The 24,240-nt window shown below is 41.0% G+C and overlaps 1 protein-coding gene across 1 annotated transcript in view; it reads left to right on the top strand.

The window, feature by feature from the left end:
• Positions 1-24,240, top strand: part of SLC26A7 (solute carrier family 26 member 7) — a 75,268-nt gene that overhangs the window by 16,698 nt on the left and 34,330 nt on the right. The window contains exons 3-4 of the mRNA XM_075415237.1: positions 3,112-3,284; positions 15,498-15,662. Of these exons, the coding sequence (XP_075271352.1) occupies positions 3,112-3,284; positions 15,498-15,662 (338 nt within the window). The remainder of the gene's footprint in view (positions 1-3,111; positions 3,285-15,497; positions 15,663-24,240) is intronic.

Raw genomic sequence — 24,240 nt, 5'->3', positions numbered from 1 at the left:
AAAGTTGCTGAACAGCTATAAATTTTCTTACTGCAAAGCGAAAGCTTATGAAAGTTTGTTTTCCCTAAATGCACAGAAAATATTTAAGCCTTTTGATGTCTGAGAAGTATGTGTGGATGCTGTTAGTGACTTGGTGCTGTAATGAGCGATGGCATGTATTCAGCTCCTGTAAGAAAGAGAAGCATTCAAAAAATAGTGAAAATTTAGAATTTGGAAAATAATTTTGGCACTTGAGTAGAGATAGATTAGTATACTTTTCAAAACTTTTTTTTTTCATTAAATATATTAGATAGAACACGAACTTATATTAAAAAGGAATAATTTATCAGTGTATTGTCAGCAGTTTTTTGGTGTAAGATTATCAGGAAGACAAGAATCCATCATATGTAGGAAAGTGAGTAAATAAGTTTCCGGCTGACATAAATTACTATAAATTCTAGCAATGAAAACAGATGATAAAATTAGTAAGTACAAGCAGGCAAAGTCAGATGTTCTGTCCTTGGGAGGGAATACTGTTCAGAGAACGATTTGCTGAGAGTCCCACAGCTCTATGACCACAGATTCCTGCATAGTCCCTGGTGTGGAAACCTGCTCCTTTTACAGGTGTCTATTCCAGAATTTAATCTGAAGAAAAAAATGAAACAAAACAGTTCTCTTGCTATCGTGAAGATTTGTTTAAACAAACTTGCATGACATATGCTGTTGATCCTTTCAGTGGAAATGCCTCATGCACTCATCCCACCAGCCTCGGTTAAGGCGTTATGGTGAGCAGGCTGAACTGGAGCTATCCCGCCTGCCTCAGATCCCCAGATGCTCCGTAATTCCTCACATGTACTGGTGACAATCTCTTCTCCCACCAGCATTTTCTGTAAGTTCAGTGGGGCTTTCCATATGTACGCAGGCTATAAAAGTGCCCTTTGTTAGTGAAGTCAGTTATGTTAATATGAAAAGGAAAATTTATCAATAGCCAAGTTCTGTCAACTTTTACTCACTTGAAATATCTCTGCTGTGACACACCTGATCTAATTTGAAAGATTACTTACCTGAGCAAAATATCTCTACACCTTTTTCTTGATTACTTTTGATATAATTGGTCTCAGAGAATCCGCTGAGGCAGCTTCATCTGTCATAATATCACACAAAGACATTTGATTCCAGATAGAATTTTATGTAAATTGTTTTGAAATCAAATTTTATGGGAGAAAACAAGGTAAAAAGGAGGGAACAGGCTTAAAACAAAAAGGAGCAATTTGGAAAGCAAGATGTCTACAACTATCCTGAATGATGCTTGAAAAAACTGTATTTTAGGCCACGTAAAATGTGTATCATCATTCAAAAAAGAAAAGATGATCCAAAAAACCTTTCGTGGCTCAAAGGGAAAATTAAAGGGACTGTCATAAGGAAGAGTTTGGCACTTGAAAAATGGAAAGCTTGACCAAATGAGGTGAGCAGGAAAGCCATGAAATGTAGGCCAGACATATGCAGGAAGTTTAGAAGGCTAAAAAAGGGAATCTGAAGAGTGCCATGGAGAGGATGATCAAACTGATAGTTAAAGGTTCTTTAAATGCCTCAAAATCGGGAAGCTGGGAAAGAAACTGGTGGGACACATTTCTAACAAGGCCACAAGACTGTCAACTTACCAGTGTAATTTCATCTGTCAGCAGGGCTCTGGAGGGAATACTGGGAACTGCAGGCCTGTCTGACACCCCTATTATTGTAGACTATAACAAAAAATAAGACCACTGAAAGCTGTGTGTAATCAAAGTTTGTCAGAGAGGAGTTAATGTGACTCTTGTAAAGGAAAATCCTACCTCAGTAACCTCCTAGAGTACTGTATGAGTGTTGGTAAGCACATGGAAAAAGAAAATACTTTGAAAAAGATATCAGAATGGTCAAACAGCTACTGATAAAGTTCCACACCAAAGGTTACTAAAGAAACTAAGCTGCCCTTGTGATAGAAGAAAAGTTCTTTTATTCATTATTAGCAGGTTAAAGGATAAGAAGCAAAAGGTAGGACTTAGTGGTCACTTTTTAGGGTGGAGGAGTCCCTGGTAGGTTCCCAAGTAATTCATGCCAGCAGGTTTACTCTATGAAGGCCAAGGTGAAGGCAGAACTGTGTTCACCAGGTTCTGCAACTGCAGAAATAAAGAGGGCTCAATGAAACTGCTGAGACATCACTTTAAAAGACTTTTAAAATATAGACTAAAAAAATGCTACAGCAGGTGGTGAACTTCTGGAACCTGCTCCCAGAGGACATTGTGGAGGCAGAAAGTACAAGCAGGTTCAAACAGAGATTCGATAAAGTCATGAATGCTAGTCTGTTAACAAAACCTAAAATGGCCTGATAAGGATGTGTTTCCCTAACACAAGAGCTATGGATGCTGAGGGAGTATGAGGGGAATGGCCTGCAGAAAGTGGCCAGGCTTGTGTGCTCTCCCTGGGCAAAGCCTCCGATTGCCACAGCTGGAGGCAGAGTACTGAGCAAGATGGACCGTTCGTCTGACATAGTAGGGCATTCCTTATGCTCTTAGAGAACTGCCTGATGTGTTTGTGCTTTTTAATATTGAATTATGATCCTTATCTATCTGTGTGTCATTAGACTTTCTTTACCTCTCTCAGCAAATCAATGTTTCTCTTCCAGTCTGCCTCCATTTACCAGAGTGCAGATTTTTGAGTTTTCGAACATACACATCTGCTGACTATAATGGGTTAGGAACTATGTATGCAGTGTGAATTAATTGTCCTAGAAATATGAATGGTGAACATTTTAGATCCTCGGACAAAAAGCTGTTTCATCACACCCAGGGAGAGTTGAAAGCATTTCTGGTAACTTGAAATCATTGTGAATTGTTGTGTTTGAATCTCTTTTGTCAACAGGTCTAAATCAATATGCTCACAAAAAAGACATTTAATTCACATGTACAAATGGTAGTTTATGTTAAGAAATGTGTGTTCCATAAAACGATTACCTTAAAAATTGTTCTTAGCATGACAGAAATGCACAAAATGGCACTTTCATTCATGAAGTCCAAGTTTTAAAGAAAAGACTGTGATTCATGAGTGCAGACAAATATAGAATTATTGGTGACTAACATGTGGCTTATTTTATAGGAACTTTTGCTTTAACATCCTTGATATCTGCCAATGCGGTTGAGCGTCTTGTTCCTTCAGTCAGCACTAATGTCACTACAAACAATAACTCAGGAGTTTTGGGCCTATCAGAGTTTGAAATGCAGAGGATTGGAGTTGCAGCAGCAGTTTCGTTTCTAGGAGGAATCATTCAGGTGGGTGGCGAACACATATTCTGTACATTACTGATGTGTTGCATTTGTGACAGCTATGACTTTTGTACTACTTTTTGTTTTTTCACTTCTCTGAGAAAAACTGACCATGGGTCTGGTCCGATGTTTATGAATAGTGAAATTAATGCATTTCGGGAATTTGCAGCTCCTTTGTTGAGATGTAGTAATTGTTTGTACACATGTTCCTGGGGTGTTGCAATATGAGGTAAAACCACATTCTGTCAGCTCTAATGTAATATTCAGTTGCTGTTAGTGCTCCCTTTCTTTCTCCTTCAGAGACAAAACATGAATCAGCTCCTGGTTAGCACTGACATATTCCTGACGTTTTCTATTGCTCTTGGCTTGAAAAGAAATACTATACAATATTCAATAATTAAAAACGGTGGGGAAGACTTCTTTAAATTCTCTTTAAAGTTCACACACCCATTGTTAAAGTGAAATAAATTAGTAAAACAGATGTCTTCAAATGATTCTCCAAAGCTTATTCGAATGATCAGAGGTCTTTTAAACTTCTGTTTTCCTATTCTAACCACAAGCACTGAATTCCTTTATCCATTGCCAGTTGCTTAGAGCTTCAAAGAAGGCTTCCTGCTTTCCTTATAAATATTATAATGGAAGAGATGTTCCCACACTCGACATTGCAACACCTCCTGGGTACCTGGCCTGCTGAAAGAAACACAAACCCCTACACTTGGTGCTTTGGATCCTCTACCACACAGAGGATGAACAAAGGAATGGGATCTCCAGTGCCCCTCACTCTTAGCTGGAACTGGGGCATATGCTTATGTTAGTCGGTAGGAAACATCAAGAAGCATGGTCATTTCTGTTGCATTTCTTTCATTCTTTTATTGGTTACAGAATTATTCCTTGGGGTAGCAGCGTGAGGGAAACACTACAGACAACATATGAAGTAGAGCTGATGCTGATTGTGCCTGGCTGCTGCCTGTGCTGTCCCGTTGCCCAGTGCAGCACAGCACTGCATTGTGTGCAGGGGGCTTGTAACAGCAGAATGCTTTGAGCATGCACAGAGCCCTTCATGTGGGAGTGCTGTGCTCACAGCCTGAAAATCTCCTACACCGTCCCCAGAGAGGCCAAAATGCCTCAGGTGGGAAGCTAGTGCCTGCATTTTATCTAACTTCAAAATCCGATGCAGAAATTTTTTGCTTAGCTGCTGCAGAATCCTGTTAGGTGTGTAAATCCTCTAGACCTCTTACTTTCTAATTCTGATGAGTTCTGCTTTTTCATATGCCTTCAACCACACCAGCTGATTTATCTCAGCCTACGTCCTTTTTAAGCCTGATTGTAGTGAGAAGAACTAGAAAATCGTTGGCCTGCATCTTCAAAGCAGGTCTGATAGGGAACTGTGCCATGTGCGTGGGCTCCTCCCAGGTCAGTAAAGTCACTTGCATTAGAGTCATACTAATACAGCCGGTGCTTGTACTGCTGCCACTAGTCCTTTATGCAAGTTTAATGGTTAGAGACCAGATTAAAACACTATTTCCTAGAGGAGTGCCTTGAAGCGAGCATGCCTTGCGAGCAGGTGAATGATCTGCTCAGCCTGGTGGCAGAGCTGAAGGAGGAAGTGGACAGGTTGAGGAGCATCCAGGAGTGTGAGAGGGAGGTCAACTGGTGGAGCAGCACCCTGCCCTCCCTGAGGCAGAGGCAGCAGGAGGCGGCTCCACAGAAAGCAGAGAACCCCCTACCCTCTTGCCACCAGGCAGAAAGAGGGGACCTAAGAGATGGGGGGGAATGGAAACGGGTCCCTGCTCGGGGGGGCAAGCAAATCTCCCCCCGGCCTCCCTCACCTGCCCAGTTGCGCTTAAGCAACAGATATGGGGCTCTGGAATGTGAGGGACTGGCCACAGAGGATGTGGGTGAAGGTGAAGCTCCATCCAGGGGGTTGCCTAGAACGAGTCAGACATCCCCAAGAATTACGACTGCCTCAGCTAAGAAAAAAAGAAGGGTCATTGTCGTAGGTGATTCCCTTCTGAGGGGAACAGAGGGCCCGATCTGCCGACCGGACCCATCCCACAGGGAAGTCTGCTGCCTCCCTGGGGCCCGGGTTAGGGATGTTGCTAAGGAACTCCCTGGTCTGGTGCAGCCCTCTGATTACTGCCCCCTCTTGGTAAGGCAGGTTGGCGGGGACGAGATAGCAGAAAGAAGTCCCAAGGCCATCAAAAGGGACTTCAGGGCATTGGGACGACTGGTTGAGCGATCAGGGGTGCAGGAGGTGTTTTCCTCCATCCCATCAGTGGCAGGGAACAGCACTGAAAGGGGCAGGAAAACTCACCTGGTTAACAGATGGCTCAGGGCCTGGTGCCATCGGTCAAATTTTGGCTTCTTTGATCATGGGGAGGTGTACACAGCACTGGGCCTGCTGGCGACAGGTGGAACTCAGCTATCTCAAAGGGGAAAACGGATTCTTGGCCATGAGCTGGCGGGGCTCATTGAGAGGGCTTTAAACTAGGTTCAAAGGGGGAAGGGGATATTGCCCAGCTCACTAGGGATGAGCCTAGGCTTGGTGTGCCAAGGCCAGGGGTGAGATTGACAGCCCAGCTCAAGTGTGTCTACACCAATGCACGTAGCATGGGCAATAAACAGGAGGAGCTGGAAGCCATTATACAGCAGGACGGCTATGACTTGGTCTCCATCACAGAAACGTGGTGGGCCAACTTGCATGTCTGGCATGCTGTCATGGATGGCTACAGACTCTTTAGGAAAGACAGACCAACAAGGAGAGGTGGTGGAGTTGCTCTATATGTGAGGGAGCAAGTAGAATGCATTGAGCTTGGCCTGGGGGCAAATGAGGAACAAGTTGAAAGCTTGTGGGTTAGAACTAAGGGACAGGCTCATAAGGGTGACATTATGGTGGGTGTGTATTACAGGCCACCTGACCAGGAGGAGGAGGTTGATGAGGCCTTCTACAGGCAGCTGCAAGCAGCCTCACAGTCACAGGCCTTGGTTCTCATGGGGGACTTCAACCACCCTGACATCAGCTGGGAAAACCATACAGCTAGGCAGGTGCAACCCAGGAGGTTCCTACAGAGCATTGATGATAACTTTCTGATGCAAGTGGTGGAGGAACCCACAAGGAAAGGCGCTCTGCTGGACCTGGTATTAACAAACAAGGAGGGACTGGTGGAGGATGTGAAGGTCGGAGGTAGACTCGGCTGCAGTGACCATGAAATGGTCGAGTTCAGGATCCTGCGTGGAGGAAGCAGGGCGACAAGCAGGATCAAAATCTTGGACCTCAGGAGGGCTGACTTTGCCCTCTTCAGGGAGCTACTGGGAGGAATCCCGTGGGCCAGGGCTCTCGAAGGCAGGGGGGTCCATGAGTGCTGGCCGCTCTTTAAATGACACTTCCTCCATGCTCAGGAGCAATGCATCCCCCTGAGAAAGAAATCGAGCAAAGGAGGCAGGAGACCTGCATGGTTAAAAAAGGAGCTTCTAGCGGAGATCAGGCAGAAGAGAAAGGTTCATGGAATGTGGAAAGAGGGGCAGGCCACTTGGGAAGAGTACAGGAATGTGGTCAGAGCATGCAGGGATGCGACAAGGAAGGCCAAGGCCCACCTGGAATTGAAGCTGGCAAGGGATGTCAAAAACAACAAGAAGGGCTTCTTCAACTACATCAGCAGCAAAAGGAAGGCTAGGGACAATGTGGGGCCGCTGCTGAATGAGGCGGGTGTCCTGGTGGCGGAGAATGCAGAGAAGGCAAAGCTACGGAATGCCTTCTTTGCTTCAGTCTTCAGTGCTAAGACTGGCCCTCAGAAATCCCAGGCCCCGGAGGTAAGAGAAGAAGCCTACAGAGAGGATGACTTTGCCTTGGTCGAGGAGGACTGTGTGAGGGATCGCTTAAGTGATCTGGACGTCCACAAATCCATGGGCCCGGATGGAATGCACCCACGAGTGCTGAGGGAGCTGGCGGATGTCATTGCTGAGCCACTCTCCATCATCTTTGAGAGGTCCTGGAGGACAGGAGAGGTGCCCGAGGACTGGAGAAAGGCCAATGTCACTCCAATCTTCAAAAAGGGCAAGAAGGAGGACCCAGGGAACTACAGGCCGGTCAGCCTCACCTCCATCCCAGGAAAGGTGATGGAGCAGCTTATCCTGGAGGCCATCATCAAACAAGTGAAGGAAAAGAAGGTTATCAGGAGTAGTCAGCATGGATTCACCAAGGGGAAATCATGCCTGACCAATCTGATAGCTTTCTACGATCACATGACTGGCTGGGTAGACGAAGGGAGAGCCGTGGATGTTGTCTACCTCGACTTCAGCAAGGCTTTTGACACAGTCTCCCATGATATCCTCCTAGGAAGCTGAGGAAGTGTGGGCTGGATGAGTGGTCGGTGAAGTGGATTGAGAACTGGCTGAATGGCAGAACTCAGAGGGTTGTTCATCAGTGGCGCTGAGTCTAGTTGGAGGCTGGTAACTAATGGTGTCCCTCAGGGGTCCGTACTGAGCCCAGTCTTGTTTAACTTTTTCGTCTATGACCTGGATGAAGAGTTAGAATGTACCCTCAGCAAGTTTGCTGATGACACCAAACTGGGAGGAGTGGTAGATACACCAGAAGGCTGTGCTGCCATTCAGCATGAGCTGGATAGGCTGGAAAGTTGGGAACCTGATGAGGTTCAACAAAGACAAGTGCAGGGCCCTGCACCTGGGGAGGAACAACCCCATGCATCAGTACAGGCTTGGGGTGGACCTGCTGGAGAGCAGCTCTGCGGAGAGGGACCTGGGTGTCCTGGTGGAGGACAGGTTAACCATGAGCCAGCAGTGTGCCCTGGCTGCCAAGAAAGCCAATGGGATCCTGGGGTGCATCAAGAAGAGTGTGGCCAGCAGGACAAGGGAGGTTGTCCTTCCCCTCTACACTGCCCTGGTGAGGCCTCATCTAGAGTACTGTGTCCAGTTCTGGGCTCCCCAGTTCAAGAAGGATGAAGAGCTACTGGAGAGAGTCCAGCGGAGGGCTACAAGGATGGTGGGGGGACTGGAACATCTCTCCTACGAGGGAAGACTGAGGGAACTGGGCTTGTTCAGCCTGAAGAAGAGAAGGCTGCGAGGGGACCTTTTAAATACTTATAAATATCTTAAGGGTGGGTGTCAGGATGATGGGGCCAGACTCTTTTCAGTAGTGCCCAGCAACAGGACAAGGGGTAATGGGCAGAAACTGAGGCACAGGAAGTTCCTTCTGAACATGAGGAAGAACTTCTTCCCTCTGAGGGTGACGGAGCAGTGGAACAGGCTGCCCAGGGAGGTTGAGGAGTCTCCTTCTCTGGAGATATTCAAGACCCACCTGGACAAGATCCTGTGCAGCCTGCTGTAGGTGACCCTGCTTCAGCAGGAGGGTTGGACTAGATGACCCACAGAGGTCCCTTCCAGCCCCTACCATTCTGTGATTCTGTGTGATTCTGTGATTCTGTGAAGCTACTGATACCCGATATGCAATTGAAAGTCTGGATCAAGGCTGTGCTTAAACTTTGCTGTCATCCCAGGTGCTGTTAAGCGTGGGAATCCATGTCTCTTGTCATGATTCTAGTCTCCTTGTCTAACAGTTGCTGCAAGTCCCAGATAAATTGACAGGGCAGATCTTGCTGGTAATGGAGAGCTAAGCCAATGACCTGCTTCTGATTATCACATTAAACCAGAAATTAATGAATAGCCTGGAACAGATGAGGTACTCTGGGACAAGAAGAATAATGTGATGAATTTTGAGGCAACAGTTTTCCAATGAAGGCATCCTGAAATACAAAAAGAAGTGGAATTGCCAGTGGGGTTGATAGTTGGGGTGGTATTTCTCTGGGAAGGGAGCAGACCCGGGTTATGGTGCCTACTACAAGACTGTTCCTTTACACTGAGAAAAAGTCAAAATGTAGTGCTCTAACCAGCCACTAATTACACGAAAATGTGTGATGCAATGACTATTCCATACCTTAGGCAGCTTCCACACAAATGATGAAAAGTCCCTCTCCAAAACAGCTGGTTCCTTCTTAGAAATAGTAGGTAAAGTCCTGAACCTCCTTGGCCAGAAAAGCAATCTGATACTGCTTTTCAAGTAGGCTGGCTAAGTACTCTAATCAGCAAACACTGTTAAAGAAAAAAAAGGAAAATATATACAAAATAGTGAGTCACAGAAGGAAGGCAAGGGGAAGAGGTGTGTTTTTGAGGTGAGCCGCTGATGGCTGCTTTGTGTTTTGTGGAGACCAGAAGTTTGAATTTGTGTGTGAGGCAAGCTCTGAGCAGGCTTTGTGAGTCTCGGTGCCATCTAGATGTGGAATAAATTAGAACTGGTTTCTGATCATCATACAACAACAGGTGGAGCTTATAAGATTTGAATTTTGGGGCCTAGCTGCCTAATTTTTTTCAAGAAATAAATTTCAGATTCCTAAACTGCTTTTTAAATATAGTGTTTGAGGGACTTTTAAAAAAAGAGGGAAGATATTTAGTTATCTTACGAGGCATTCTGATGAAGATAACATAGTCTTAAAATAGAAAATAAGTAAACATAGAATAAAAACCATAATTACCCAAAACATTGAATATAATGCATTTACAGAGACAATTTTTAAAAGCAGAATGGAATTTATAATGCAGATTTTTATGTTTGTGTAACTGCTACTCTATAAAGATAAACACAGAAAGCTAATCAAGTTAATGGAATTATTCCCTGATATTAAATACCTCAGAGGTATTGATAGGGAGAGGAAATGACAGAACATAACAGATGCCTGTGGAAGAATCTTGTAATTAGAATTGGGTGATGCCTTTATAACATCAAAAAGTCCTCCGAAAAACCTTTTGGATAAGATTATTTTCCTATCAGTATATTATATGTGCAAGAATGCTTGTGTAAATATCTATGTCTATAAAAAAACCTTAACACGCTAAACTGAAATCCAACATTAAATTTGCTGAAGAAATAGAGGCAAGCTGCTTGCAGTTCAAAGGGAGAAAAAAATAATTTTTGTCCTAGGAAAAAAGGTTTATTCTCTTAAGGACCACAGTGCTACAGACTTCGGTTGTGCTACTCGTCTGTAAATGAGAAATAGCTGGTTATTGCACTCCACTCTTCTGCATTTTTACTGGCAAGATTTTCAGCTACTGTATTTTAAAAACTTGCATATGATTAGTTTCTAATGTATAGTATTGGAAATAAAAAATGTTTCTGGTTATCAGGAGAACAAATTTACATGGTCTATTATCAGTTTGCTTAATAATGATGGAGCACATTTCAATACGGAGTGTGTTTCTGTAAGGCTAATATTCTTGCCCAGAGCTTTGTTTCCCTGTGGGGAAAATTATGCTGCACTCTTCTATGTTATACATAGTTTTTCATGAGGTACAAACATGAGTTGTTATTATACAGTGATAATCAGGAAAAGAGTTCATTTTTCTTAAACAATGAAAGTAACTTGTTGCAGGCTCGTATGCTGTGTCTTGGAAAGTACAGCTACGCCAAATGGGAGCCCTGGTTCCCACAGCTGTGGTACAGCACGCTGCATGGTAGTCCAGAAAGACCAGAGAAAGAAGCCTTTCTCAGGTCCTGGTGTGAGGAAAGCTCACTCCACACACCATCGGATGCTATCAAACACTCTCAAGCCACCCACAATGAACTTAATGGCTGCAATTCAAAAGACCAAAAGCTACCCATTACGATGTCTATCGAAACATGCTGTTTTAAATTGATGACTCAGCTAAACTGTCCATGTCTGACTGTTGTCTCCAGACGATCCATAGATATCTTCACTATTACAGCCTCCGATCTTGAGATAACCAATACAACATACGAAATGAGAGGCTCACAGTCTCTACTGTTCTCTTCCAAGAGATATTCCCCATGGCTGACCTTGTGTTCTTAGCCCACGCAGCGAATGACCACGTTTTTGTTTGGTTTAACAGTGAAAAAAAGCCACATCTTCCAGGATGCGGAGTTTCAAGCGGTTTAAAAATCATTCTCCAAAACTGAACTCATGCAGCAGGTAACATGATATCAGTCTTTCAGTTACTTTGGACAGAAATTTTGAGATTTGTGATTTCCAAAGAGCCGTTACATAACAAAAATTTTTACTGACCATAGAGTTAGATTGACTACACAGTGAGTGGAATTTTAACAATAATAAACTGAGCGCGTTGTCATGGGAAGAAAGTATTGAAAATGGACAAGAACCAAAAGGGCTTGAATTAATGAACATAGAGGGCTTTGCTTTTTGCAGTTACTCCTTTCTCTTCTCCTGGCTAATTCCCCATTCTCTTATTCTGCTTGTGAGAGTAAAATTATGAAGCAGTAAAGACAGCTGCAAGAAAAGGTTCCCTTTGCATTATCTTTCTTCCATTCTGAACTTTAGTCTTCATTTTATTTTAGGTTTTTTTTTTTTAGAAAATCCACCTTCCACCACTTCTGTCTGCTCACTTGATTTTCTAACTTGTTTCCATGATCTCTTCGCCTTTACTGTGCATTAACTTGAGGCTGCTTTACCTCACTCCTGTGGTTTTTTTTCCTTTCTCTGACAGCTGCTGATTTCATTCACATGGATTTAATCAAGAATGCATACATGGTGAAAGCAAAATTCATCTCAAGAAAGTTACGTCTTCATGAGCATTTTTACATGGTATGATGTACTGAAAAAGCTGCCCAAAGAAACTAGAGCCATGTGCCTTTCAAACCATTTTTGGTACTGTGATTGTTCTCTCTCTGAAATATTCATTCATCCTCTAAGAAATAAATTTTTAAAAATTAAAAATTCTGGAGATATTTTTATATTCTAAAATATGTGAAAATTTTCTTCATTTTACAGTTTAAGAAAAGGCCAATATAATTGATATCCCAAATAATGAAAAGAGAAACATATTTGCCTTTGGCATTATTTTGTAATATATTTTTTGCTGTTCTGACACTTCATTGTGAGTTTTGTCTGTAGTGTGTCTGCACCATGAAGGAAGAAAAATCATACATTATATCCAATAATAAGGGAAACCCACAAAAGTGAGCATCACAAACACAGTGAAGTAGGTTATTAGACATTTCTTTAAGAATATTGAACTTTCTGCATTTTGGTTATGCTTAGCAGGTGGAAGATTTTATGACATAATGCAAAGTGATGCAATCGTGTGCTGTCAGCTCTGCTTAGTTTCAAGTGGAGTTGATCCAAAAAGCACCCAAGCTATATGGCTGTTGCCCAGCACAGAAGGTTAACTGGGGAGTTGATCTGGGTCTGCACAAGTGCTAAAAATTTTAAGTATATCTGTCAAGAAAATGCACATGCAACTAGATTTGGGAGGCTTGTTTCAAAACAACATTTTGCTCCCTCTTGGTCTAAGCAATTTCTGTATATAATTCATGTTGAAAGAGCAGCAGGAGTTTCCCATACCAGCTTACGCTGAAAATTGCACACTCCGGCCCAGACGTTTTCTATTCTGGTTACTTCATTTTTAGATCTTCACTGTCAGAGATAATGTAATGTCAATAAAGAGTAGAATGTGCATGCTGATAAAGTGTTGCCTTTATTTCTGGAAGTCCTGAGCTACCTTCTGCAGTGAGAGACAGGTGACCAAGCACAGGCTGCTGCTGGTTTTACTGAGTGGCTACAGAAATTATCTGTCTGAAACCATACTCATGGTTTGGATGTATTTTACATAACCCGCAGTTATGAAAAAACAATAAAAAGTATGTTTGAAATGTAACCTTTTAGTTACTACCTGTGAAGCATCCCCCTTAAAATGCTGAAGATTTAAAGTAAAAAAAAATTAAAGTAAGAAAAAAAATGTAAATATGAGAGTGGTGTTGAAGTTCGTAAGTTCTGCAGTCATGGCACCACTTCACTGTAATACACCATAATAGCTTTCTCTGAAATGCTAATATTAACCAATATTTCTTTGTGGTATTATGTAATTCACAGAACTGTCTCTGTGGTTTTGATTCCACAGCAAAATAAACATCCATCTTATTCTCTGTAAACTAAGATATTACACAATTAGAAATATCCCATTCAGATGATACAAACTGATATTAGAAAACAAATAAAAATTGACTAGGGAAGGGAGAATTTAGTTCTTACTGAATTTTCCTACTGTGAACAATGTTTTAAATATGTGAATAGGCACACTGTTAGAACAAGGAGCTAAACAAAATATCTGAAGATAGTAATTATCGGTTTTAGGCCTGACTAACTAAGTTATTACTCACTGAGGATATAACAGTAATTATCATTATTAGGGTCCAGTCTTGAATGGCCATCAGTGTTCTGCTTGTTCATAGTACAGAGCCGTCTGCATGTTATTAGTGGGAAATAGAAAAAAAATCTCAGATTTAATCTCTCAGATGGAAGACCAAATTGTTCACTAGAGGTTTTTGTGAGGAAATTAAAGGCCACTTTGGTATTTTTGTTTCTTTTGTGCTATTATACTCATAGCTAACTGCATACAGGTGAGATTCACAGTGACAAAACAAATGGTGTTCTCTCATAAAGAACAATAACTTTTAGACAAGTTTCTTTTAGCTTCAAAACAGAACAAAATAAAACAAAAGAGGTTGTGATATATGCCAAAAGTATAATATTGAGTATGATAAACACAAAACAATCCTATTAGAAAGTATTATAACAAACAACTCTGTGCCAAAAGCATGTAACCTTTCAGGCAGAAGAATAGCAGATGCAAAAGATTATAGCAGGAAGAAACTGCTTTTTTATCTAATGAATCTGCAGAACGCATTGTAAGGGGAGATAATTTAAATGTAACAACATGGATCAAAAGACGATTAAGTGTTATGCTAAGCACGGTAGCATCTGTATGTATGTAACAAACTTGTTCAAAGAATTAAGAGCTGTCAAATCTCATTCTTCAGAGGAAAAGAGTGCTTGCAGTCTGGAATAAGGGGAGAAAACACAGTAGTACACAATAATATTTTGGGTATTTGTCCTATATTCCTACGAAGTATCTATAATAGTTGTAGATTCAGCTGTAGTCCAGACTGATGCATTAGAGAGGAATATTATTCTTTCATTATATGCCTGTACTCTGAAATAACTTCTGTAAAAGATGCAACAAAGCTGAAATAATCTTCAAGGTAAAACATAGCTGAGCCGAAGTCTACTCGTTTTTCTAGCAAAGAATTCCAGTTTGTATATGGGATTGTGTTTGTGAAAATGGGTATTCAATTTTTTCTTCCGGTTTTAAATTTTCTGATTGTATACACATATCCTACTTTAACTTAGTTCAAGTATTTCTCAAATGTACAGGAAGTAGATTTTAAAGGTCTTCAAAATCGTTTACTTTTATTATAAGTTTACAAAGTTTGTTCATACAGAACACATAGCTACATAAACATTCCTGTTTCGCTGTAAGGAAGATAAGTATTTTTATATCCTCCATCATCTCAAGAGACTTCTGTTGCTCCCTTATCTGAATACCTGCAAAACTAGAAACCCCAATGCTGAAGGTGATGTAACAAGAGGTAGTGGACTGGTGATACTTGAGATATTTGATATTATGGTACTGCAGCATGAGAGCACCAAGTATCAAGACATATTGAACCTCATGCGCAGGGTCAGTGGAGTATCAGGAGGCTAAGGGTCTGCTGGAGGAGCAAAGCAGTTGTATGACTGTGTGGGAAGGGAAATCTGATGGGCAGGGCAGGGTCTGTAGGATGACTGAGATCTCACCATGAGACTCATTTCTCCATAGTTTTAACACCTAATAAATTTGGTAGCTGTTGAAATTACTAACATTGGGAATCCTGATATCAACGTGCTGGCAATCGGTAAGATGGACCAAGATACAGGCCCTTTGCCTACTCAGTCTGAATAGCAGTGGAAAAGAACGAGTCTCAGCACCACCCGCACATTCTGAGTTGCTTTACTTCATGTTGCTGTGCTGAGTTGATGTTTTTATAGTGTTTATTGTGCTCGTGTATTTGAGTGGGAGAGAATAATAAGCATTGCATGAAGACAGTTTCTCTGAGTCCGCTTTTGCTACTAAACTGATGTTAGAGTCTGGTAAACTAGTGATGCGAGTAAGATAACGCAGGTAAACCCACGGAGCTTCAACGGGTTTCATTTTCTGCTGTAGCTGTCCTTCAGTGGACTGTTGCTTTTTATCATCTCATCTATTTTACAGTTTATTAAAAGGAACCTGGCCCGTTGTCCTATCACCAGGAAGCTGCACTTCATTGCAATTGCTGATATTCATGCCTTTGCCTTTTAGGTAGCCATGTTTATGCTGCAGTTGGGCAGTGCCACTTTCTTGTTAACAGAACCAGTGATAAGCGCGATGACAACAGGAGCAGCTACACACGTTGTGACTTCACAAGTGAAGTATCTGCTGGGAATGAAAATGCCATATATATCAGGACCACTGGGATTTTTTCATGTGAGTTCAGTAAAAGAGATGGGTTACTCCATTAGCTAACATTTTCCTGAATAACTATGCTGTTTGGCTACATATGAGTAAAAGAGATTTGTTGAAGAATTAGGAGAAATGGTGCTTATTTTGAAAGGATAATCAGTTTAAAGTACATGTATTACAGCATTGGTAATTCCATTTATTATCCTAAGCAATTATACACTTGTACAGGGAGGGTTAACTCCTTCTGGATCAGCATGTGGGAGGGGTATATACAAATATAATTCTAAACATATTTTCTTCCTGTTTTGCTGAATGAAATCTGACCATCATTGTGGTAAAAGGAAAAAGACCCAAGATCTGTGGATCTCCTATCCAAAGATTACCCTAGATATGTTACTTATTGCTTTACGCTTTGCCATAAACACAGCAAGTGTACAGATTTAAGGTAATTATTATAAAATGCATACATTCTTTTACACAGGATCATGGTTACTCTCTTTGGAAAGTAGATATTGTTTTCTGAAATCTTAAAAGACAAAGTTGTATAATCTAGTTGCATAAAAGATATGAGAACATATTCTTTATGATATCTTATTCCAGCAAACCCTGATTTTGGGTGCTGTGAGCATAATTTATTGGCAGAAGCATTAGTAGTATTACAATAATATCTGTCAAAATGATATTTTGCTCACAATTAAACTGTATTTACTTGTTAAGGTGATATTTACATTGCACTGACAGCAATAAATGAATAGATTACCAGATGAAGTGAGGCTTCATCTAGTTAGCCACTAAACTAAGACAGCTTATTTAAAAGCACTGACTATATTTTCTTGCACTACTCTGCTCTTTATTTTTTCCTATTATCTTGTAAAATTTGTTAATGTGAGCTCTGAGATAAGATAATGTTGCTTTTTGGCAAGTTATTTCATAGTATTTTATAAACTTGATAACATTTCTTATAGATAATCCCTTGGTACGTATTTTACAGAACTAATTTATTAATGAGAATTAGCAGCATGTAATGAACACAAGTAATTTAGGTTGTAGGGACATAACTAAAAGTATCACAGCCATTTTCATGAGTACTTAATTGGCCTGTGAGAATATTACAAATGATTCATCATACATTAAAATATTTTAAAATTTTTTAAAAACCTTTTCATAAATACTTCTTGATATAAAATGTGACTACCCTCTTTTTCATGGCGTTTCCATGGAGACTATACTTGCACACAGGAATATTGTCATCTTATAGAGATGACTGGTGTTAAGTAGCACAGCCAAGACATAATCAAAATATACGTTATGAGCAATAATAAAGAACAGCAGTGATACCAAGAAATATTTCCATGTTGGTGTGCTGACGATATAATAAATGAGGTCATTCGAATGCTTTGAAAGAATTCTATTCCCTTATCCCTTGTATTTTTTATTGCATCTGAAACAAGTTCTTTGCCCTTCACTTCACTTCTGAAATCAAACCCCTTTGAACATTTTCCAAATAAAAATTTTCCTAATTTTTTTAAGGTTCTGAATTGCTCTGTAGCTGTTTGTGAAAACAAATGAACAAACAAAAGCTCCTCTGTACAGCTTAAAAGAATAATTAAAAAGTCTCTGTATTTAAAAAGGAGAATTTTAGCATACAATCATTTTAAAAGGTTTCTGATATCTGTTCAGACTTACAGGTTGCCTGAAGAAGGTCCAGTATCTCAGTCAGAAGCACTAGATTTAGATTTTAACAATCTTTTTTTCCTGTGGTAGTAGTTCTATATGAAAATTATACTAATTAGATATATGTTAGTGTGCGCATGTAACTAGAGAGTGAAACGCGAATTTGGCATGTCTCTCTGGACATGTTCTTCACTCCAAATTCTTGAAACCCAAAGACTGTTATTTTTGCTTACATTGTTTTACTTTCTCCACTCCAAAACACCTCCCACTCACAAAGCTGATTGCTTTGCCTCAGGCAGCCTTTGGGTTGGCAAAGCAAGAATAAGAATGTTTAATAAAGTGTGATAGGAGAGTTGAAAGTAAAGAAAGCCAGTGAAATGGATTCTTTATAGCAAGTGAGATCATGATTAAATATGTAAAAATGAGCTTTGTATATGGAGAAAAAATCTACTACAGTGGCTCTGCGCCTATGGGATTTTTGTGTTTACACATAGTTTATGTAATTTTTTAAATCTCATTTTCCCTCTACATTGTTTGTAACACTGCAGTAGAGCTGCACATTCAAGCATCAATTGGTATTTCACAAAAAGGAAAGGCAAGTTGAAGTGAAGAAGAAAAATGGTGAGGGAAGACTACATGTGAGATCTAATTTTTACGAAGGACGAGAAAAATGTCATCAAGTTTTACATAGTGTCTGAAAACAGAAAAATGTATCTATATTTGCCCTGTATCCAGGTGTAAATGTATTTATCCTTCCACAAGTTACCGAGAAATGCAGCACTGCAAAATGAACTCCTGCAATGTAACAAACCTGCTTTGCAAAATAGGGTCTTTTGTGATTGTGTTGCAAGTTTGTTGCAAAATCCTTGTGGCTGTGCTACAATTAGCTGAAAAAACCTTCCTGCTTCCACTATCAGTCTTTTTTTTTTTCCTTTTTTCCCCAGTTTGTTCCTTATACAGTTCACCTGTACTTTTTTCCCACAGTGCATTATATACCATCGGAATGAAACATTTTTGAAAATGCAATGAGGTCATCTACTATGAAACTGTATGAAGTGTTTTAACTAATATGTTCCTTTAATTCTTCTGTTTGCTTCAGCCTCTATGCTCATTCTAGAACTAATCTTTGGAGTTTTCGTGTATACATAAAAAGAAAGAATTCAAGAGGATTTCATTATTACATCAGAATACACATTCTTTCTAGAATACAAACCATTACCATGTTTGTTATTACCCTATCAAAGTATGTGAAAATATAGTGGAACTCCAAGCCATGAATTTCCCATGAGAATAGGGACATTCAGTGTCTGTATATATATGTGTGCAAAGTTAAAATATTGCTTTTTTCACTTATGTGCAAATTTACATCAATTGCCGAAATGTTCACTGATTCCTCATAGTATTGTCAGATCGTTTCCACCAAAAATCTTTACACAAAACTAGCAATAAAAATAAAAAAACCAAGAGGCAAACAGCTCAATTAACATGTTATTGCTCTGTTTTTAATTTTTGTTAATTATATGACACAAAAAATTGCTTTGTACACTGCAATATCAAAATAAATTCCCATTTCAGTAAGTGCATCATCAAAATATGCAAAATACTGACCTCATGATGAAGTTTATGATTAAAACATTTGTAAATATTTCTTCTGAATCAGGTGTCAGTGCTATCACAAGCTTGAGCTTTAGGTGCTTGCATTTACAGAATCACAGAATCACAGAATGTTAGGGGTTGGAAGGGACCTCTGTGGGTCATCTAGTCCAACCCTCCTGCCGAAGCAGGGTCACCTACAGCAGGCTGCACAGGACCTTGTCCAGGCGGGTCTTGAATATCTCCAGAGAAGGAGACTCCACAACCTCCCTGGGCAGCCTGTTCCAGTGCTCCGTCACCCTCAGAGGGAAAAAATTCTTCCTCACATTCAGACGGAACTTTCTGTGCTTCAGTTTGTGCCCATTGCCCTTTGTCCTTTCACTGGGCACCACTGAAAAGAGCTTGGCCCCATCCTCCTGACACCCACCCTTGAGATATTTATAAGCATTTATTAGGTCCCCTAATTTAGGATCTATACTTTCACCTCAGATGAGTACAGTAACTGACTGGACAGTATAGCGTGTGAACTGTATAGTATAGAGTCATAGCTATATGTTAACCACATTCATGTGAAAAGCCACGTGCTTTTTTTTTCTGAAGAGCCTGTGAGTGGTTTGTGGAATGGTCTCCTGGCTTTGCCAGCTGTATAACGAAATGGGTGTGTTTAGGTTTTCAGAGAATGGTTACCCAGGAAGAGACTAGTCAGTGGAAGCTCATTAGTCTGATGTCATGATTGATTTATTGTTTATGTGTTACTGCTGGAATTGTTTCAGTGTACTACAGATATTTTGGGGATAGGGCTGTTGGTGCTACTAAATTCATACGAGGTACAAAGCATTGGTAGTCCCATTCTTTTTCATTTATTGGCTGATGTAGTCTACACACTGAAGGGTATCATTTGAAGAGAAACACCAAAGAACACACTAGGCGGTTCATATAAAGAGCTTGTTGCAACGTCTGCAAAGACTGTGACAAAGGTCTGCAAGATTTGGCTACATATTTTAAAAATTACTTGGAAGCTTCTTTTTTAGTCAATTTGTAAAGAAAGACAGACATTCTAATAGCCTATGCATATTTCTTTGCAAACCTTCATTACAATTATGTTTATTCACCCAACCTTACATCTCACTTTATCTAACATAATTAAATTCCATGCGAGAAAGGCAGGTAGCTAACGCTGACACTTCACTAGACACTGTTCACTTCAAAATAAGCCCACATCTCTTTGACTTTGGTGGCTATGAATCAATCAATTTCTTCGCTTTTCTTACTACTTCACCTTAGCTCTACCTCAGCCTTTGGTGAGTTTGTGGGCACAGTTTGCAATACAGCTTTCCAGGTTGCCTCCTTTTATCTTAATCACAGCTTCTGCTTGGGCACTGCACCAAGTCCTGTGCTCTCTTGAAGATGCATTCTTGGAAAATTATGGGTACAGAGACTAGTCCCAAGCCACTCAAGACACAACCTACATTGTCTGATTACCGTGGGACAACACGTGGTTAAAAACTGTGGTTTCATTACCAGTCTTCAGATTTATGACAGATAGAGATCATATTATTTAACAAGTTGATTTTAAAATGTTTTTCTGGGGTCTGAGAAACCTTTGTGCTGGGTTATACTGTGCATCTTAACCAAAAGCCCAAGGGCTAAATTTAAAAGACTGGATTAAATTTTCCTGTTTATGAGGAAAACTACATTTTGTCTTTTTTTTTCTGCAACCATTTTTAGAGGTTCTTAAATATTTTTTTCCCCTTTAAAGATCATTAAAATATTCTTAGAAAGGGTGAGAGAGGAAAAATCAGTAAGTTATTTGTAGTTTATTCATTCTTCAAAATGAGCATCATCTCTTCAAGGAGTGACAGAATCAGAATAGTGGAAAAAAATTATATCATAATATTCACCACCTTTTTGCTAGAAAAGGGTTCTTTCCTAACATAATTTTTATAGTACTTTTTCCTGTTCAACATAAATATATGTATTTAAGCTTCAAACTGTCAAACCTTATTAGTATTAAACATGTATTTCTCTGGGGCAGAAAATTATCAGTCTTTATTTTGATAAAACTACAAGTGTCACTTTTCATTTATTTTAGTGGTCATCTTAGTTGTTGCCAGAGAAAACACCTTTTTTAAAATATTATTATTTCAACCCTCAGTTGCTTGATTTTATTATCCTTAATGTTGTAGTTTAAGAAGAAGTTACTTGTGTTGCAGTCTAAATCCACATCCTAGATTTTAACTTCTGTTCTCTATATGGTTTACATTTCAGGCTATATAACAATTCCTAGAATATAAATGCAGAATTCAAGGGACTGAACCTACCTTGTTTTTTTCCCTGCAGCTTTAGTAAGCATGTGTGTTATATCCATTTTTATGCCTCTCTGTTCCTCCAGGCAATAGACTGCAGCTTTATTTCAGGAGGCCTGAAAATAACTGGTGATAGGGATCTGATTACTTCTTTGTTTATTGGGACAGAAGCTCCCTCTAACTTTCTTCAGCCCTTCTAACCATGTAGTAAAGTGATAATTTTTTTCATTACTTTCTGTTAATCTGTTATGATACTGATTTATGCCTCGCTTTCTGGACCCCCAAATACAGAGTACAATTGAAATTACAGTTCACTGATAACTGTGTCATCTGTGCTGGTGTGAAGGCAACTACATTCTTCTAGGTCTGTTACAACATTGTATCCTTTGTCAGAAACCCGTGTTACTCATCGTCACTGATCAGTCTATTCCTATTCCATACTTCTATTCCATGTTCCTTATATTCAGCACCATATTTCCTCTCTTCAGCATAGACCCAACTATGTTGTTCTAGCTATGTTTTACAGCACGTTGCATCACATCTCAACCTTTGAAAAGCTGAGGGCCTCCCATTTCAAGCTCTATAGCTCTGCTCCAATGTCCTTTTTCTCTTTTGACACTGCAGTCTGCCTCTCCCGTGCAGTGACGTAGCCATTCCCCAACATCCCAGAGCCTGCTGTGGCAGGACTCTGCCACAGTGGTGAGTACTCAAGGTGAGAGCTCACCTGGAGTCCTGTGTCCAGCTCTGGAGCCCTCAGAACAAGAAGGACATGGAGCTGTTGGAGTGGGTCCAGAGGAGGCCACAAAGATGATCCGAGGGCTGGAACACCTCTCCTATTCAGGTCTCCATTCAGTGTGACCTGGATAGGCTGGAAAGCTGGGCAGAGAGGAACCTGACGAGGTTCAACAAGGGCAAGTGCAGGGTCCTGCACCTGGGGAGGAACAACCTCATGCACCAGTACAGGCTTGGGGTGGACCTGCTGGAGAGCAGCTCTGCGGAGAGGGACCTGGGTGTCCTGGTGGACGACAGGTTAACCATGAGCCAGCAGTGTGCCCTGGCTGCCAAGAAAGCCAATGGGATCCTGGGGTGCATCAAGAAGAGTGTGGCCAGCAGGACGAGGGAGGTTGTCCTTCCCCTCTACACTGCCCTGGTGAGGCCTCATCTGGAGTACTGTGTCCAGTTCTGGGCTCCCCAGTTCAAGAAAGATGAAGAGCTACTGGAGAGAGTCCAGTGGAGGGCTACAAGGATGGTGAGGGGACTGGAGCATCTCCACTACGAGGAGAGGTTGAGGGAACTGGGCTTGTTCAGCCTGAAGAAGAGAAGGCTGCGAGGGGACCTTATAAATGCCTACAAATATCTGAAGGGTGGGTGTCAGGAGGATGGGGCCAAGCTCTTTTCAGTGGTGCCCAGTGACAGGACAAGGGGCAATGGGCACAAACTGAAGCACAGGAAGTTCCGTCTGAACATGAGGAAGAACTTCTTCCCTCTGAGGGTGACAGAGCACTGGAACAGGCTGCCCAGGGAGGTTGTGGAGTCTCCTTCTCTGGAGATATTCAAGACCTGCCTGGACAAGGTCCTGTGCAGCCTGCTGTAGGTGACCCTGCTTCGGCAGGAGGGTTGGACTAGATGACCCACAGAGGTCCCTTCCAACCCCTACTATTCTGTGATTCTGTGATTCTGTGATGAGGAAAGGCTGAGAGAGTTGAAGCTGTTCAGCCTAGAGAAGAGAAGGCTGTGGGGAGACCTTAGAGCAGCCTTCCAGTACTTATAAGGGGGCCTACAGAAAACATGGGGACAATCTTTTTAGCAAGGCCTGTTGTGACAGGACAAGGGGTAGTGGTTTTAAACTAAGCAAGGGTAGATTCAGAGTGAATATAAGGAAGAAATTTTTTATAATGAGGGTGCTGAAGCACAGGAACAAATTGCCCAGAGAAGCAGTGGAGGCCCCACCCCTGGAAACATTCAAGGTCAGGTTGGATGGGGCTCTGAGCAACCTGGTCTGTTTAAAGATGTCCCTGCTCACTGCAGGGGGGTTGGACTAGATGACCTCTAAAGGTCGCTTCCAACCCAAGGTGTTCTATGATCCTATGATTCTCTGACTTTGAACCTCGTGGTCCAGCATGTCCCACCCCTCGCAGCCTTGCACCTGCAATCCCTGCACTTTGCCATGGAGTGTTTCCCCTGGAAAGCACTTGCCACTGATGTGTGAAACACCCCTGCTTCTCCTACTCTCTTTTTATTTCTTACTTTGCAGCTTTTAATTTAGAAGTTTCTGCTAGGGAAAGAAATACAACTTAGTACATAATACTAGTTATTTAACTAGCCAATAACATAAATACACAAAACTTGACAGTTAATTAGTGTGTGCAGCGTCTGGACCTGATCAAAACGTGCTCCATGGAGCACGGTTTGTCTAACGGGCAAGAACATCCAACAGGGAGATTGAGTGCGCCCTGCTGAAGCTATGCAGTTGCTCTGGAAAAGTATTTGGATGGACTCCCTCGTGCACTGGAGAGAATGGCCTGAAGAGGATGATCTTCTGGGAAAATTCCTGTTGCTTCTCTTTCCATCCAACCACTACAGCATTTTTCTTTCCCTTTTTGTTCTTCCTTTCTCTCCTTCTCTTTTCCCCTCCTTTCTGTCTTCTAAAATTTTTCCTCAGAAGTAACTTTTACTATGAGAGTTGATGGATGTTATGAGCTATGGACACTGAAAATAAATCTTTGTGCATATAGGCTTCTCAACATTTTTGTGCAATACTCATTCATCTCACTGAATTTAATGACACAGGGTAAGAAAGAGATACATGTCACATTTACTGGAGTTTTCTTGCTTGTTTCTACCAATAGAAATTTGTAAGTTCGTATATATAAATATTGACTGAGGTTTTTTGAGTTTTCAAAAGTCCATAGTGTTTTAGCAATAGTAAATTTGTGATTTTCTTCCATGCAAAATCTGAAGTGTAGGCCAGTTTGTCTGATGCCTCAGCTCCTGCAGTATTGATTCAGCTCTCACAGGTTATTTGAGGT

This window comes from Opisthocomus hoazin, chromosome 3 (genome assembly GCF_030867145.1).
Source record: "Opisthocomus hoazin isolate bOpiHoa1 chromosome 3, bOpiHoa1.hap1, whole genome shotgun sequence".
NCBI classification, from domain to species: Eukaryota; Metazoa; Chordata; class Aves; order Opisthocomiformes; family Opisthocomidae; genus Opisthocomus; species Opisthocomus hoazin.
The sequence above is the reverse complement of the archived record's forward strand: the minus strand, read 5'-3'. Positions and strand labels throughout refer to the sequence as shown.